The sequence below is a fragment of the Oncorhynchus clarkii genome, chromosome 8 (genome assembly GCF_045791955.1).
Source record: "Oncorhynchus clarkii lewisi isolate Uvic-CL-2024 chromosome 8, UVic_Ocla_1.0, whole genome shotgun sequence".
In the NCBI taxonomy this organism is placed as follows: Eukaryota; Metazoa; Chordata; class Actinopteri; order Salmoniformes; family Salmonidae; genus Oncorhynchus; species Oncorhynchus clarkii.
Window position 1 is genome coordinate 31,911,168 of NC_092154.1, and position 17,286 is coordinate 31,928,453.

The 17,286-nt window shown below is 42.6% G+C and overlaps 1 protein-coding gene across 1 annotated transcript in view; it reads right to left on the minus strand.

Moving 5' to 3' along the window:
• LOC139415636 (sodium/potassium/calcium exchanger 4-like) overlaps positions 1–8,397 on the minus strand; it is a 77,263-nt gene extending 68,866 nt beyond the window's left edge. Inside the window, exon 1 of the mRNA XM_071163750.1 lies at positions 8,241–8,397. Coding sequence (XP_071019851.1) covers positions 8,241–8,397 — 157 coding nt within the window. The remainder of the gene's footprint in view (positions 1–8,240) is intronic.
• Between the last annotated feature and the right edge of the window lie 8,889 nt (positions 8,398–17,286).

Below are 17,286 nucleotides of genomic sequence, written 5' to 3' on the forward strand. Positions count from 1 at the left end.
AATTTAGCCCAAACAACTACCGTTTCCCCTACTGTATTTATTTATTTTGCTCCTTTGCAACCATTATTTTTATTTCGCACATTCTCCCACTGCAAATGTACCATTCTAGTGTTTTACTTGCTATATTGTATTTACTTTGCCACCATGGCCTTTTTTTGTGCCTTTACCTCCCTTCATTTGCTCACATCGTGTATATATAGACTTATTTTTCTACTGTATGTTTGTTTTACTCCATCTGTAACTCTGTGTTGTTGTATGCTTTGCTTTATCTTGGCCAGGTCGCAATTGTAAATGAGAACTTGTTCTCAACTAGCCTACCTGGTTAAATAAAGGTGACATAAATAAATACAATGAATTTCCCCCATCCTTTCAGGTTTGACTGTTAAGGGTTTCAAGTGGGATGAATACAAAATGAGAACTGTTTAATTCCCGATTACTGGATGCAAATCACCCATACACAGGGCCAACTTGCGACGCTTCTGGCTTTCCATCAGTCATTTCTCGAAGGTTTTCAATGAGATTGGAATGTGCAAAGAACCCAGATTTACAAACTGTCAGTGTTTGTAACCCAAGTTAGATTATAGGCTCACTGATTTCAACCACCAACAGAAAAGGGATTAGTGTCTTAACTGAATGACTGACTAACCTTTCCCTTGGGGTATTGATTTTTGGTCAAGTCACGGTCAAGAACTAAACAGACCAACCAGACTCGAGCTTTGAGTTAAGACATTAAGATGCGTTACGACATCTGAATTCTATAAGAGATAGCAGCCTCGGGATGAAACCATGATAATTGTGAGGCAGAACAAGCTAGGTGCTTGAAAACCAAAACGAATTTGCTTTCTTGAAGCAGATGAAGACATTACCCTACGTCATTTTGACATGGGTAATTGGGTAATATTTGGTTGAGACGTTGTCATCTCATTGATCAACCTATATTCACCCACTCAAATGTAGTTAAATCTCCAATGTGTTGTCACTATGCTTTCAACCATCTAAAAGCACAACCAAATTCCAATGGAAAAACAAAAGTCTGATTTTTGGTATAGTTGTCACCCAAATGTCTATCACTGCGTTTCAGTGCCAAAGCAAAGTTCAAACGAGAATCCAACGTCGATATTTTGGTTATTTATACAGATATCACAGGGCTTCATCTAATAGGAGAACCAAATGTGTATTTTTCTATCCTTTATTTAACTAGGCACATCAGTTAAGAACAAATTCTTCATTACAATGATGGCCCCCATCAGCCAAACCCTAACAACCCTGGGGCAATTGCGAGCTGCCCAATGGGACTCCAAATTGTGGCTGATTGTGATACAGCCTGGAATCGAACCAGGATCTGTAGTGGTGCCTCTAGCACTGAGATGCAGTGCCTTAGACCACTGCACCACTAGGGAGTTTAAAAAAAGGCTATTTGTTGTATTTCAAAAGTGATGTTGAATTGTGTTTGGTTGTCAACGCTACCAAATATCAACATTTGAAGGAGATGTATTTTCTGCTTGAATAGTTCTCTGTGCAACTGATTATTCTGGCATTAATTCCAGTTTGACTACAAATTAATAAATTATAGAGTAGGACTAAATCAAATCAAACTTGAAATGCACTTTTAAAACAGAAGTTTGATTTGATTTAGTCCTATTCTTTAACTTAGATTTTTGGTTGAGATGGAGATGTGAATCCAACATACACACCGAGTCTACAAAACATTAAGAACACCTGCTATTTCCATAACATAGACTGACCAGGTGAAAGCTTTGATCCCTTATTGATGTCACTCGTTAAATCCACATCAAAACAGAGTAGATGAAGTGGAGGAGATAGGTTAAAGAAGGTTTATTAAACCTTGAGACAATTGAGACATGGATTGTGTGTGTGTGCCATTCAGAGGGTGATTGGGCAAGACAAAACATGGAAGTGCTTTTGAACGGGGTATGGTAGAAAGTGCCACACGTTGCGGTTTGTGTCAAGAACTGCAACGCTGCTGGGTTTTTCACACGCAACAGTTTCCTGTGTGTATCAAGAATGGTCCACCATCCAAAGGACATCCAGCCAACTTGATGACTGTGGGAAGCATTGACGTCAACATGGGCCAGCATCCCTGTGGAGCACTTTCAACACCTTGTAAAGTCCATGCCCCGGCGAATTAAGGTTGTTCTGAGGGCAAAATGTTGATATTTTGTTGTGTTGACAACCAAACACAATTCAATAATATCATTAAATATCATCAAATTTGAAATCAACCAGAGCTTGAAGCCCTAGGCCTATTGTATTGTCAATTTTTAGTTGATTTCTGGGTTGAATTCAAACAATTACTGTTGATGATAGCAATATTGATGATTGATACAAGTGTGGACAAGTGTGGAGAATTTGCTCTGTTAAACGTATTACCCTTGAGGATGACTTTGATAGTAGCAGTGAATCTATTTAGTTTTTAAGTGATGATCTCTCAATCACTCTCACAATAACACATTGGTAATTGTCAGTAACAAATGTCATAGCCAAGCAGAACTGAGCTTAGTTAAAACCTTGAATGGGAGACCAAAGGGTAGCTGTAGATCAGGTATGGGCAACTTTGATGGGAATGTAATTCTGTGCGTTTTGCTGCAATTTTACATATTTTGCAACGGTGCGGAGAAATAAACTAGCAGTTTTACAGGTCATTTCCTGCCATTCTACACATAATGTTTGCCATTTTTTTTACGTTTTTAACTTTAAAACTTAAAAAAAAAACGAAACACATTGAAGTTATTCAAAGGTGCATCAATTTGCTCAAGTTAATCATAATGCATTAGTGATTGATATTTACATGCAAATCTTCTGAAAGGGAACAGGAACGCCCCCATCGGTGTGTTGTGCGAGGTGTTTGCATGCGTATGTCTAGTCTTCACTTTGTGTAGCCGTTAGCGTCAATGCTAACGATAACTGTCTGCTGGTAGATGGAAAAGCTTTCCCAAAAACATTCTCAATTAAATGCTAACTGCAAAGTAGCCCATGTCTATCTGGCAGAATGATATCATGAATATTTGCATCAGTCCAGTGGCCATTTGTTTTGCAAACTCTGCAATCACATGAGCGCTACAGAAACACTGGTCTCTGGCTGGTGCTCACGTACATTAAAGGGTAACTACACTCAAAATTCAACATGTATTTTTTTTCCCCCCAGACCTCAAAGGTGGTCTCCTGATCTGGTTTAAGCATTGTTGTGGACCTAGAACATCCAATTGTTTTGTTTTTCTCAAAATGGTTTCAGCAAAAAAGCTGACAATACTAGGAAAACTGAAACCTGGAAAAACAAAACGGAATTTTGGAAAAAGATTCACAGAATCAGGAAAGAAATCGAACAGATTTTATAGGGCTCTATTAGGACTACATAGAGAGAGAGAGAAACAGAGGGCATATTCATCCTGCAACTCAGTCCAATTAGCTGGCGAGTGAGATGAACCAATGACACCCATCAATCTCTGCCAACTTCCTGTGCCACGAACGGCTCCCACACAAACACGGCTCCTCTCTGCCTTCCTGCCCTGACACTGCTGAGACGTCCCAGTGCCATCTCCCTCACCATCACCCTACAACACACACACACACCTGTCAGACCAGGCCTGGACCTAGCTCTGTAACCACCTGGCGTACTCTCAAAAGTACTCGACCTTCCCCATCTCCATTATGGAGACATACCCTGCTCTAACCAAAATGGAGGGTGACAGAGAGACATAACCCTTAAGTAATCCATCACTCAATTCCCATCCATCTGGCCATATTCTGTTGGCACTACATTTGTCACAGACAAACAACCCCAGAGTACTCCCATCCATAAAAACAGGAGTCAGAAAGGGGGCATGGGCATATTATGACATTACGAATGCCTGGTTCCTATTCTTATGGTGATTTGGGATTGAGAGCAATATGGAGAGCAGTCAGATGCGTTCAGAGGGGATTAGGGAGGGGGGAGAATTAAAGAGATAATGGAGGGGAGGTGAGGGGTTACACCTGTATTTCTCTCTGATCAAACACCTGCCTCCAACATCTGCCTCGCCTCACAAAAGGTGATGGTCAAACATGAAACGTGTCCAATCATGGTAGGCATTCACACAGCATGCTCTCTTATCAAATACCCTCTTATGGTGACAATCACAGCACACGGTGCACAGGTCATTCAACCTTGATTAAATGCAAAAAAAGGCAAGCCATTACTGACCATAAAGCTTTAACTTTGGTCCCCTTAGAGCCCGCCTTTTGGAAATAAGAGATTTGCGGCAAGCTTGTCTGTATATCATTCCAGAATAATCTTTTAAGCCTCTTGTTGTTTTTAATGTAATTAATAAAAACTCCAACATATCAGTGCGGTCGGACATAGGCCTTACAGTACATAACATAATGAGGTGATTTATGGTGGGTTTCTGCGCTCAGGGGCCTGAGTGGATGCAGATGGGCATGTTCCACTACCGGGTTGGAGAGGTGGAGGGTCACAGCAGAGAGGAAGAGGCAAAGGGAGAGGTTTCTCCGCCCAAAATCTGTCGACGAAAAATAAGCCCACGAAGTAAGGAATTTTTTAATGGAGGTCAATGAGAGTGTTGAATTTGATCAGAAAAATATGTCATTACTAATTTGCTAGGTGAGGCTTATTTGATCGAATAGAAGTTTCAAAATTGTTAGGACTGTTGTCGTATTCAAAATAACTGGGAACTACAGTAGGAACTCTGAACTAGGAAATCTCCGACATCAGTGCGTTCAAGACAACTGGGAACTCTGTCTTTCAACTCGGAATTTAAGTCAGAAACTCTGGCATCTTTTTAGAGCTCAGATTTCCGACATGAAGATCACTGACGTCATGATTTGACCTAGTTTTTTTTTTGTTCCGAGGTGTCTTGAAAGCACCATAAGGCCCATGTGGTGTTATTGTGAAGGGTAATGTCACTCTACAGGACTCCAAATGCTACCAATTACCCTAGGCCACACCCCTTCCGACCACACCTGTTCCCACTCTCTTAATCACCTATCCTCTACATTTTTCACTCTCCAGTTCCCTTTGTAAGCAGCATGCTTTAGTTTGCCCTATCCTTCCACCGGCCATGACTGAGAGAGTGCCTTTTCATTTACAGTACCTGTGAAAAGTTTGAACACACCTACTCATTCTATTGGTTTTCTTAATTTTAACTATTTTCTACATTGTGAAGAAAATAGTGAAGACATCACAACTATAAAATAACACATATGGAATAATGTAGTAACCAAAGAAAAGTGTTAAACAAGCCAAAATATATTTTATATTTGAGATTCTTCAAAATTAGCAACCGTTGCCTTGATGACAGCTTTGCACAGTCTTGGCATTCTCTCAACCATCTTCATGAGGCCTCCACAATCACCCGACCTCAACCCAAGTGAGATAGTTTGGGATGAGTTGGACCGCAGAGTGAAGGAAAAGCAGCCAACAAGTGCTCAGCATATGTGGGAACTCCTTCAAGACTGTTGGAAAAGCATTCCTCATGAAGCTGGTTGAGAGAATGCCAAGAATGTGCAAAGCTGTCATCAAGGCAAAGGGTGGCTACTTTGAAGAATCTGAAATATTTGTTTAACACTTTTGGGGGGGGGGTTACTATATGATTCCATTAATGTTATTTCATAGTTTTGATTTATTCACTATTATTCTACAATGTCTAAAATAGTAAAAAATAAAAACCATGGAATGAGTAGGTGTGTCCAAACTTTTTACTGGTACTGTATATATTTATTCTCTGAAAAAAAAGTGTTGAATACAATGTATGTTATGCTGTTTAAACTGGTCATATCCCTTATATCCATGCTAATGCTCATTTGTTACGTTTATCCTGGCAGTCTCCTAGGTTATATGTTAAGCCTATTCCCCATAATCACGTGGCACTACTTTGTCATGTCTGCACCTTTTATGTTGTGTTCTTAATGTTACCCTTTTGTATCTCCATTCCAGACCCTCACATCCTAACTTTTCTCCAAGGCCTCACAAGACAATTCCTAACACATTATTCCTATCCAACCTAGAGGCCTTACAATCCCAACACTTAACCTCCATCCAAACTCTCCCCCCATGTGCCTCTGTTCAACTGTGTATACCAATTACCCTTAACTGCATTTGTCGTCTCTCTCTCCTTTATTGCATTCTGACCGATGTGCCAAGGTGACAGCAGAAATCCTAAACCAGACAGTCCTTCAAAAAACTTCCAGTCCTTTGTTTAAGTTGTGCTCGCAGAGCTTAGTGTCAATCCTAAACACTACTGCCCATAGAAAGGATGACTGACATCCATTGGTCATTTGTAATTGATCTAGGGTGAAATCTCTATTGCTGTCATAACAATATGTCAGTGACAGTGCTTATCAGTCACATGTTCTGTTCAAAAGCAAACGGACAGGGCTACTTGTCTGATTACATATTCCTAATGTGTTGGCAACTCATTCTGAATGTTCACACGTGCCTGAGGTGATTTATGACAGGTGCGTGGGGACCCATAACCTTTGGTTTTTGGGCATGTCACACACATGGTCAGCCATCCAACTTAAAGAGCGACTGAACACACCGAATTTCAGTCTTGGGTGTGGTTTGATGTGGCAGTTAAAGGTTTGTTTCTCATGAGACACCATATGAAAAAAGCCAGTATAATTTCCCCAAAACAGTCCATGAATATAGGATAACTCCAGAAATTGAGGTTTTTGCTGAAATGTAATTTGCACAATTTTACATGAAGGTGTTTGGTGCAGTATTTCTCAAGTTAAATGCATGATGTGTTTATGTATCTGCTGTGCTGATGGGCAGGTCTGCCTCACACTGTTCTGCAGTAGGATTGGATAGAGTCCAATCATTTCAGCGGTGTATCCCGTGAGTGGGCAAATGAGCTATGTCCAACTAAACCTACCCCTCAAGTCAAGTCATGACTAACTCACTAAACTCTTTTGGACAAGACTGACTTTCTGAACAAAATTATCCTATTTACACTAGTCTCTTTTGACACGAGAATAAATGTTTCTAATAATCAATGCCACAGGCTAAATTGCCACGGTGTACAGCCTACCATATAGCCCAGGAATGGGCAACTCTGTCGGGGTCTAAACTTACTATTGAGTTAGAATAGTAGAATACACAAGGTGCAAGTTTTGAAATGTGGTTGTGCATCAGCAGATTCTCTTATTTCACTCACTCAAATAGCCAATGTCAGCTAACATTTTTTAGATAGTTGGCTAGACTAATTTAACAATCTAAACTTGTAGTAATCACATCCAAATTAACGACCAGGCATTAATGGGCATGAGCCCAGTGGCCCAGACCCCCATAGATTTTGTTAGTCACTCTCTCAGATAATTTTAAGTTGAGATAAGTCATGGCAAAATGTGTAGAATTTCAGGAAATGTTATAAAATTGCTAAATGTTCTCGCAGCCCCATGGTAAAAAATATATACAATTACTGTAAAGGAGGGCCCAAAAGGCTAGAGCCGGCCCTGTCCAGTGTGCAATGATGTGTGAAGCCCTGGGCGAGACACGATGATGCCAGCATTACCACAGCCTACGCTCATTCTCTCTCAAACGCTGAGCGACTGATGCGCCAGGTTGGTTGCTCTCGTTTTGCCATAGGGTGACAACGCTCAAACCAAATGTTACCAACACACACAATTAAATATTGTTGAGGTTCTATGACAGCCTACATCCGAGGTGATGTATATGGTTGCCGAGGTGTAAGCCACCTTGCACGCTTCTTAACGTGTTGCAGCCGCGCACACTGCGGCATACGGAAAGACCAACGCATAATCGAACACGATGAAGAAAAATTATAGTGACCCATATCACAGAGGTATCCTCACAATTAATATGGGAGCTGTCATGAGAGCGTTGGGTCATAATGCCGAGGCAAACAGCCACTGCGTCGACATTGAGACTAAATGCAGAGTTTCTCAAAACCTCTCGACATTGTTATAAACCATCACTTCGCTAAGCATTTTGCACTGAATAACTATGAGCAATTTTATCTCAACATGGTTTGATGCAGATTAATATCTAGAAATACTGGGGAGGGGGGGGGGGGCACCATAAATGATTCGGACAATGCTTTGCTTGCATGTCCTTGAAAATGTATTTTTATAAGCGTGGTGAAAGACAATTCTCGGTATATAACTAATGGCTAGCTGGCTAGAGGGTGCACTATTACACCGCAGAATTCTCAGCTGTCCTCCCTGCCCCGCGTTTCTCAGCAGTTTCCCCGGCTCACACTCACCTGTCTTTGTCAGCAATAGTGACATGCTCCATGCCATGCAGAGGACACTGCAGAGAAAACACACTTGCACGAAAAGCATCTCTCTCCTCCTGCGAACTTTGAAAATCTTTGTGATTATGGTCTTTTTCGAGACGCTCTTGTTCTCGTCCTGGTCCATGGCTGCAGCACGGCCAAAGGGGACTTAATGTCCTTGCCTCACTGCGGACGGGAGAGACGGAAGGAATTGCCCGTGTTCGCGGCTTCACACAGAACAGGCTCGGGACGCGGTCCTCATTTCAAGTGGCCGGGGCGCAGATGCGAAGTAGTGGGGCGGTCAGTTTGGATGAGCTACCTAGACAATGTTGTTCAGCTGTTGGATTGCTAGAACAGCGCGTGAAAATTCCGTGCCTACACAACAGGCAATGAATGACAGGGCGGTCAATTCCGAAGGTCTCCAATCAATTCAGCATGTATCTCGCAAACCCCAGATTCTGACCTTTACGTTTAAGCAAATAAGCTACCATGGCATTTGAAATTAATTGGGGGCTATTCCGGGTTGCCTTCAAAGTAGCCTTCAATGTTCTACTGAATGTACGTTTAAAACATCCTCTTCAGTTAGATGATTCAACTACATATGGCCGCAGAACTATGCGCACCCGACTGGTTCCAATTAATACACCGCGGAAGAGCGCAATCGGATTTCATCAAGGTTAGACTAATTGTTACATTCGGGTAGCAGTCATGTCACATCGTTCGAAAACCTCCCCTTAAATTCGTAGAGTAGAATAATAAGCGTGCGGATGATGGGACTATCGTCAACTCCGTCGCTCCAGGTGCAGTTTTCCTTTAAGCTACAGTCTACGGTCCATTTAAAACACCTCGCCGGATTCCTCCAACTGCAACTTTTCCGAGGGTGTCATGTGCAGACACGTGATAGTTTGCGGCAATGGATAATATTCTTGTCTTTTGCTCCGTTACAACTGAACTGAAAACACTGGACTATCGACCTTAAAATCCTGACAGCAGCTCATCGACCACTCCAAAATAAAACTTCTGTTTCTTTGACAAAAAAAAACACCTTTATAATGAATCATTGCATGCGTATCATCGTATTTGCGTAGTGGAATTGAGCGGTAGCAGTGCTTACAGAAGTTGCGCATCTTTAGTAGCCTAGGTCCAAGAAAGAAATTGCTTTTTTTAATGAACACATTTCATGTAAATTTGCATGACTGGAGACTTTGGCATCATCGTTTTAATAGCCTACTGCACAAATGATTGTAATGGCAGGTTGGCTACTTTGACAAACTGAGATCAAACAAAACAACCTCCTATCGAATCCATCAACAGCCTACTGTAGGCCTAGGTGTGTGTTGACAATTATTGTACAATATGAGGAAGAATTTATCATCCCAAAAAAGCTTTCCAGTTTCACTGACTCGCCCAATGATGTGCTGCTCACTGGCCTTACCGATGCGTTTGTTCCAAAATACTCTCACTTGAAGACTAAACAATGTTCGCTCAATAGGCCTATTTGGATGTTGATAAAAAATAATTTGGTAGCTTACAGCAGACAGATTCACATTTTATTTTCAGCAGGAGTCATTTCCTTTCCAACCTGTGTTTTCCCTTCATTGTATTTGAAATATTACGAAAGGCCTGTTTTGTCAGAATGCTGTTCACTGACAGATTTAAGGCGCAATCCCGACTGCAGGATATGCCTTGTTATTGGGAGACAGGCAATCCACAGCTAGGCTATTTTTAAAAGAAGCTATTGATCCTCTGTGGCTAAATTATAGCCCTACATATGGTGTAGTAGGCTATTCCGAATTATTACATTTCTTTCAGACTGCAGTTATTCTATAATTTTGACACATTTATTTCAATTTATCAAGGGTGCTGCAGCACCTCCAGCCCCTTTCCCCCGCTATGATTCTATAAGGAAATCAATTATGAAGCGCTGCTGCGCATAGGCTATCAGCCAACCAGACCGAATGATGTAAATCGAATGTTAATCATATCTTATGCTACTGTGGCAGTACTGTTTATATTTAAACTAGATAGCTTGCAACACACACACACGAACGGTGACACGCGTCACAATGCATGTTTGGATACCAGGCGGCAATCTCCATTCAGGGCAGACCAACGGACGGGATAGGGGTAGAATTTGGTGCAGTGAGTTCAGAACAACGGAACAAAGAAATGTATACCAAAAATCTATAATTATATCACTACCCAAAAGGGCACTTGGCGAGTGGGAGAGTGAAAGGGGAAGGTGCCTGCCTGATTACATAGTGCTGAATTGGAAAAACCCAATCTAATTTCTGTCTGCATCTATCCTGAGCAGCATCCACCCTTTACTAACTGACTGACCCTGGCCACTGGGATATTCACAGTTTGATATACTAAACTCAGCAAAAAAAGAAACGTCCCCTTTTCAGGACCCTCTATTTCAAAGATAATTGGTAAAAATGCAAATAACTTCACAGATCTTCATTGTAAAGGGTTTAAACACTGTTTCCCATGCTTGTTCAATGAACCATAAACAATTAATGAACATGCACCTGTGGAATGGTCCTGAAGACACTAACAGCTTGCAGATGATAGGCAATCAAGGTCACAGTTATGAAAACTTAAAACACTAAAGAGGCCTTTCTACTGACTCTAAAAACACCAAAAGAAAGATGCCCAGGGTACCTGCTCATCTGCGTGAACGTGCCTTAGGCATGCTGCAAGGAGGCATGAGGACTGCAGATGTGTCCAGGGCAATAAATTGCAATGTCCGTACTGTGAGACGCCTAAGACAGTGCTACAGGGAGACAGAACAGACAGCTGATCGTCCTCGCAGTGGCAGACCACGTGTAACAACACCTGCACAGGATCGGTACATCTGAACATCACACCTGCGGGACAGGTACAGGATGGCAACAACAACTGCTCGAGTTACACCAGGAACACACAATCCCTCCATCGGTGCTCAGACTGTCCGCAATAGGCTGAGAGAGGCTTGTAGGCCTGCTGTAAGGCAGGTCCTCACCCGACATCACAGACAACAACGTCACCTATGGGCACAAACCCACCGTCGCTGTACCAGACAGGACTGGCAAAAAGTGCTCTTCACTGACGAGTCGCGGTTTTGTCTCACCAGGGGTGATGGTCAGATTCGCGCTTATCGTCAAAGGAATGAGCGTTACACTGAGGCCTGTACTCTGGAGTGGGATTTATTTGGAGTTGGAGAGGGGCGGTGTGTCACACACAATCCTGACCCCTGGGGCCAGGACTGAGCAGCTAGGAGTTGCCTAAATAGGTATCTCCCCTGACGTGGGCATGTTTAAAATAGAGACTACTTTTGATGTACAGTATTCCATATGAAGGCAAAATATAAAGTGTGCCTAACCTGGAATATTACATTTTGGCATTTCTCTTACATTTCAAAGATGATAAAAAAAAATGTTTTTTACTTTGTATTATCTTTTACCAGATCTAATGTGTTATATTCTCCTACAGTAATTTCAAATTTCCACCATCTTCAAAGTGTTTCCCTTCAAATGGTATCAAGAATATGCAAATGCTTGCTTCAGGTCCTGAGGTCATTTTAGGCGCAAATTGGGAAAAAAAAGGGTCCAACAACTCTTACACATAAAGTCCAAAGACTTTTGTATTGTCTTTAAGACATCCTCTATATAACATTTTAGCCAGACCGCTCAGCCAACCCGAGCCACCTACACGCCTGACCCCCGCCTGTCTAGTCAGTAACTGAACTCTCCCCTCCCTAACACTTCCTTTCTTTTTTATGTCTCAAGGGAAAGGTTTGGAAAACAAAAGTTTAATGAAAACACAGACACCTTCATATTAACACACAGAAACAGTTCACCCTCCATAGAATTCATATCATAGGCCTAATAGTACTGTAGAGCTCTTTTGACTTGCACACAATATACAGTGGGGAGAACAAGTATTTGAAACACTGCCGATTTAGCAGGTTTTCCTACTTACAAAGCATGTAGAGGTCTGTAATTCTTATCATAGGTACACTTAAACTGTGTGAGATGGAATCTAAAACAAAAATCAAGAAAATCACAGTGTATGATTTTTAAGTAATTCATTTGCAATTTATTGCATGACATAAGTATTTGATACATCAGAAAAGCAGAACTTAATATTTGGTACAGAAACCTTGTTTGCAATTACAGAGATCATACGTTTCCTGTAGTTCTTGACCAGGTTTGCACACACTGCAGCAGGGATTTTGGTCCACTCCTCCATACAGACATTCTCCAGATCCTTCAGGTTTCGGGGCTGTCGCTTGGCAATATGGACTTTCAGCTCCCTCCAAAGATTTTCTATTGGATTCAGGTCTAGAGACTGGCTAGGCCACTCCAGGACCTTTAGATGCTTCTTATGGAGCCACTCCTTAGTCGTCCTGGCTGTGTGTTTCAGGTCGTTGTCATGCTGGAAGACCCAGCCACGACCCATCTTCAATGCTCTTACTGAGGGAAGGAGGTTGTTGGCCAAGATCTCGCGATACATGGCCCCATTCATCCTCCCCTCAATACGGTGCAGTCGTCCTGTCCCCTTTGCAGAAAAGCATCCCCAAAGAATGATGTTTCCACCTCCATGCTTCACAGTTGGGATGGTGTTCTTGGGGTTGTACTCATCCTTCTTCTTCCTCCAAACACGGCAAGTGGAGTTTAAACCAAAAAGCTCGATTTTTGTCTAATCAGACCACACGACCTTCTCCCATTCCTCCTCTGGATCATCCAGATGGTCATTGGCAAACTTCAGATGGGCCTGAACATGCGCTGGCTTGAGCAGGGGGACCTTGCGTGCGCTGCAGGATTTTAATCCATGACGACGTAGTGTGTTACTAATGGTTTTCTTTGAGACTGTGGTCCCAGCTCTCTTCGGGTCATTGACCAGGTCCCGCCATGTAGTTCTGGGCTGATCCCTCACCTTCCTCATGATCATTGATGCCCCACGAGGTGAGATCTTGCATGGAGCCCCAGACCGAGGGTGATTGACCGTCATCTTGAACTTCGTCCATTTTCTAATAATTGCGCCAACAGTTGTTGCATTCTCACCAAGCTGCTTGCCTATTGTCCTGTAGTCCATCCCAGCCTTGTGCAGGTCTACAAATTTATCCCTGATGTCCTTGCACAGCTCCCTTGTCTTGGCCATTGTGGAGAGGTTGGAGTCTGTTTGATTGAGTGTGTGGACAGGTGTCTTTTATACAGGTAACGAGTTCAAACAGGTGCAGTTAATACAGGTAATGAGTGGAGAACAGGAGGGCTTCTTAAAGGAAAACTAACAGGTCTGTGAGAGCCGGAATTCTTACTGGTTGGAAGGTGATCAAATACTTATGTCATGCAATAAAATGCAAATCAATTACTTAAAAATCATACAATGTGATATTCTGGATTTTTGTTTTAGATTCCATCTCTCACAGTTGAAGTGTACCTATGATAACAATTACAGACCTCTACATGCTTTGTAAGTAGGAAAACCTGCAAAATTGGCAGTGTATCAAATACTTGTTCTCCCCACTGTAGCTGGGTCACCCTGTCCTGCCCCTAGGGGTCCAAGGCCCTGCAGCGCACCAACCCAACACACCCCACTCAGCCTTGGGGTCTTAGTGAAACATTCATTATTGGTTTCAGGTTTGTTAGGCCAAAGCCAGAGTGACAACAATACAGCAGACCTCCAGGGCCAGGACTGAGCAGATAGGAGTTGCCTAAATCTCCCCTGACGTGGGCATGTTTTAAATAGAGACTGCTTTTGTTGTACAGTATTCCATATGAAGGCATCCAGACCCTATGAAAGTTATACAGTATACCCTTAATCTTAAAACAAATCTAGTGATGCTATACATAACTTGACGTCTTCCATCCATTGTGGGAGGATAACCATCCTTCCAATGAATGGCAATGCATTTATTAGCCACTCTAAATGCTAGGCTACACAGTTTCTTCTGATAACAGTCTCCAGTATCAACATTTCCAAGCAAACAAAAACAGGGAAAAGGGAGAATCTGTAGACAAGCCCCAAAGGAATAATACCATTTCTGAGTGCATGATATTCAGTTTCACTGGCATATAGTATGTTCTATGGTGCAACACGATTTGGATTATTTAGTTATCATGGATCTAGTTCAGTCTTATCAATTACCTAAACATATTTAATAATCTCTTACCTAGCTTGATGACTGTGGGCATTTTTGCTTACTTTTTGTTGTTCTAAAGAGAGATGACTAGAAGGGCCATGGGTCATATTAGATTGTGTAGAAATTATATTTCGATGCCCCAGAAAATGGGAGGACCACCAGACCCCCTGCCAAGTTATGTCCACCTCTGCAAATAGCACTGATGGGTGATTTAAAAAGTCATAGTCAAATCGATCAATAATATAATAATACTCTTAGCAAAAATGTTTATTTTTAATTTACAATATGTAGAATCTATGAGAATAGAAGTGTTCAGAACTTTTGTGAAACATCACAGCACAAAACTGGCTGGTGTTCAGAGATAGATGGGAGGGGTTGTGTGGAGCTGAAGGATGGGACTGGATGGTGTTCAGAGATAGATGGGAGGGGTTGTGTGGAGCTGAAGGATGGGACTAAAAACAAACAAAAGATAACTATTGTAAAATATACTGTGTCCGTAAAATGTATATAGTATATATAAGATGGAAGTAGAAGCCTAAGAGTTGTTGTCCATTCGTTCATCCCAATTAGGGGAGGGATGGTAGGTTTAGTGGAAAAAAATAAGGAAAATACATCTAAACAAAACAAATATGGGTGATTGGAAATGATGCAGACGATTACATTGATGGAAGCCACAATCTATCTGCAATATTAAAGCTGATCTACCCCCTACATAAAAATAAAAAAAAACATATATACGAATTACACCCCCCCCCCCCCCTCCAAGCATTTATGTGCACCTGTGTGCTTGCCTGATGACTCAAACTGAATTATTCCGCTGCTACATGTTCAACACATACTGTACTTCTGTCTGAGTCTGCCGTCGCTGAAGTCATTTGTGGTAATGTCGAAGTGAGGAGCGTTGTACATTTTTTTTTTTATCAGCAATTGGATCATCCCACAACCACACACAAACTTGTCTCATAAGGGTAGACCGCCTTAGACCGCAGCCTTGATCCTGAGGCGCTGAGGGATGGAGATTGCGCCCCTCCCACTGGGCCCCACAGGCCACCTCAACTACCAAGATAACAGGCAGGAGAGGAGAGATGCCGCACACAGCCACAGACCAATCCGCAAGGGGCAGGCTGTCAGAAATCAGCCTGTCAGATTTCAGCTTGTCATCTTCCGCCACGACTTACTGCAGCCGCCCACTTAGTCGAAAACACCAGGGAGGATATAAAGATCAAAGGGTCAAGGCACTCGCCTCACAATATCTGGTGGACATGCATTATATCAGATCACCCTCAACTTCCAAAACACACTCTTTGCATTAAGGGATGTACTGCAATGCCATTTATGTTTTCTGAGGGGCCTGTGTCTGTGCCAGCTGGTCAAGTGTGGATGGAAGGCATCTCTGTCATTAGGGAGGGATTTCTAACCCTGTGAGACCAAAGCATAGATCCAAATTAGAGCAAGAAAATGGATTACCTTTCATAAATACTTACTTGGCCTCTGATTATGAAAATATGTTTTTTCAATTTCAAGTTTGTAGAACAATTTTATGGAATCGTTGCAAAAAGGCCACATGGGCTTCAATGGTATTACAAATGTGCTAAAAACAACTGAAATGATATACAAATCCCATTCAAATGGAGCAAAAGCATTGACGTGATGGAAACTATTGTCTAATGGTATATACACATCTGAAATGGCAAAATGTACCAACTTGACCAATTCAAATGTTTGTATTTCGCTACCAAAAATTTATATTTATGAAAGGATCAACTATTTGGGGTGTTTTCTACGTATGGAGAACATCTGACTTACTTTTAGTAATATTTGGTTGTCCTGACCTCTTTTAGCATACATTTAAAAATACATTTACTTTTGGTCATTTGACATGTCTGTAAGACAATGAAATACATTTTTATATTTTGCCTGTAAAGGATGCAATTTAGGTAACGTGGGTCTCACAGGATTAATCTGGCCCCAGGTCCTTCCATCCTGCAGCATGGGTCACCAGCCAGCCAGCAACACACACGTCAAGGGAGGCCACGGCCCACAAAGCATGCAGGCAGGCCACGGCCCACACAGCAGGCAGGCAATCGGGGAGCCATGCCAGGGCTTGCTTACAGGACTTTATCCACTGTGCTACATCTACACACATGCTTGCTCCCTCCTGCTAATTTTTTTCTCCCCAATTTTGTGGTATCCAATTGGTAGTTACAGTCTTGTCCCATCGCTGCAACTCCCGTACGGACTGGGGAGAGACGAGGGTCGAGAGCCATGCTTCTTCCTGAAACACGACCCAGCCAAGCCGCACTGCTTCTTGACACTATGCCCGCTTAACCCGGGAACCAGCCGCACCATTGTGTCAGAGGAAACACCGTACACCTGGCAACCGTGTCAGCGTGCATTGCGCCTGGCCCGCCACAGGAGTTGCTAGTGCACGATGGGACAAGAACATCCTTGCCGGCCAAACCCTCCCCTAACCCGGACGACGCTGGGCCAATTGTGCACCGCCCCCATGGCTTTCCCGGTCACGGACGGCTGCAGAGCCTGGACTCAAACCAGGATCTCTAGTGGCACAGCTAGCGCTGCGATGCAGTGCCTTAGACTACTGCGCCACTCGGGAGACCCCTCCTTCTGCTCCTTCTGTGGGACCCATCGCAGTGTATCTGACCTGCAGCAGAGAAATAGAGACAGAGAGAAAGCTGTGTGTGTGTGGACTTGGATGCAAAAACAACAAGTGTCATCTCCTTACCTGGGAAAGACAAGTGTTGAGGGCGTTGACAATGGACTGAGTGACACACATAACAATCGGTGTGTTCAACAATACAGCAGTTTCTCCCCCTGTCTACCTCAGCAGTGGGGTGATTCATGCCCCACTATTCACAATTCAAATGAGCAATGCCTGCATCGTCATGC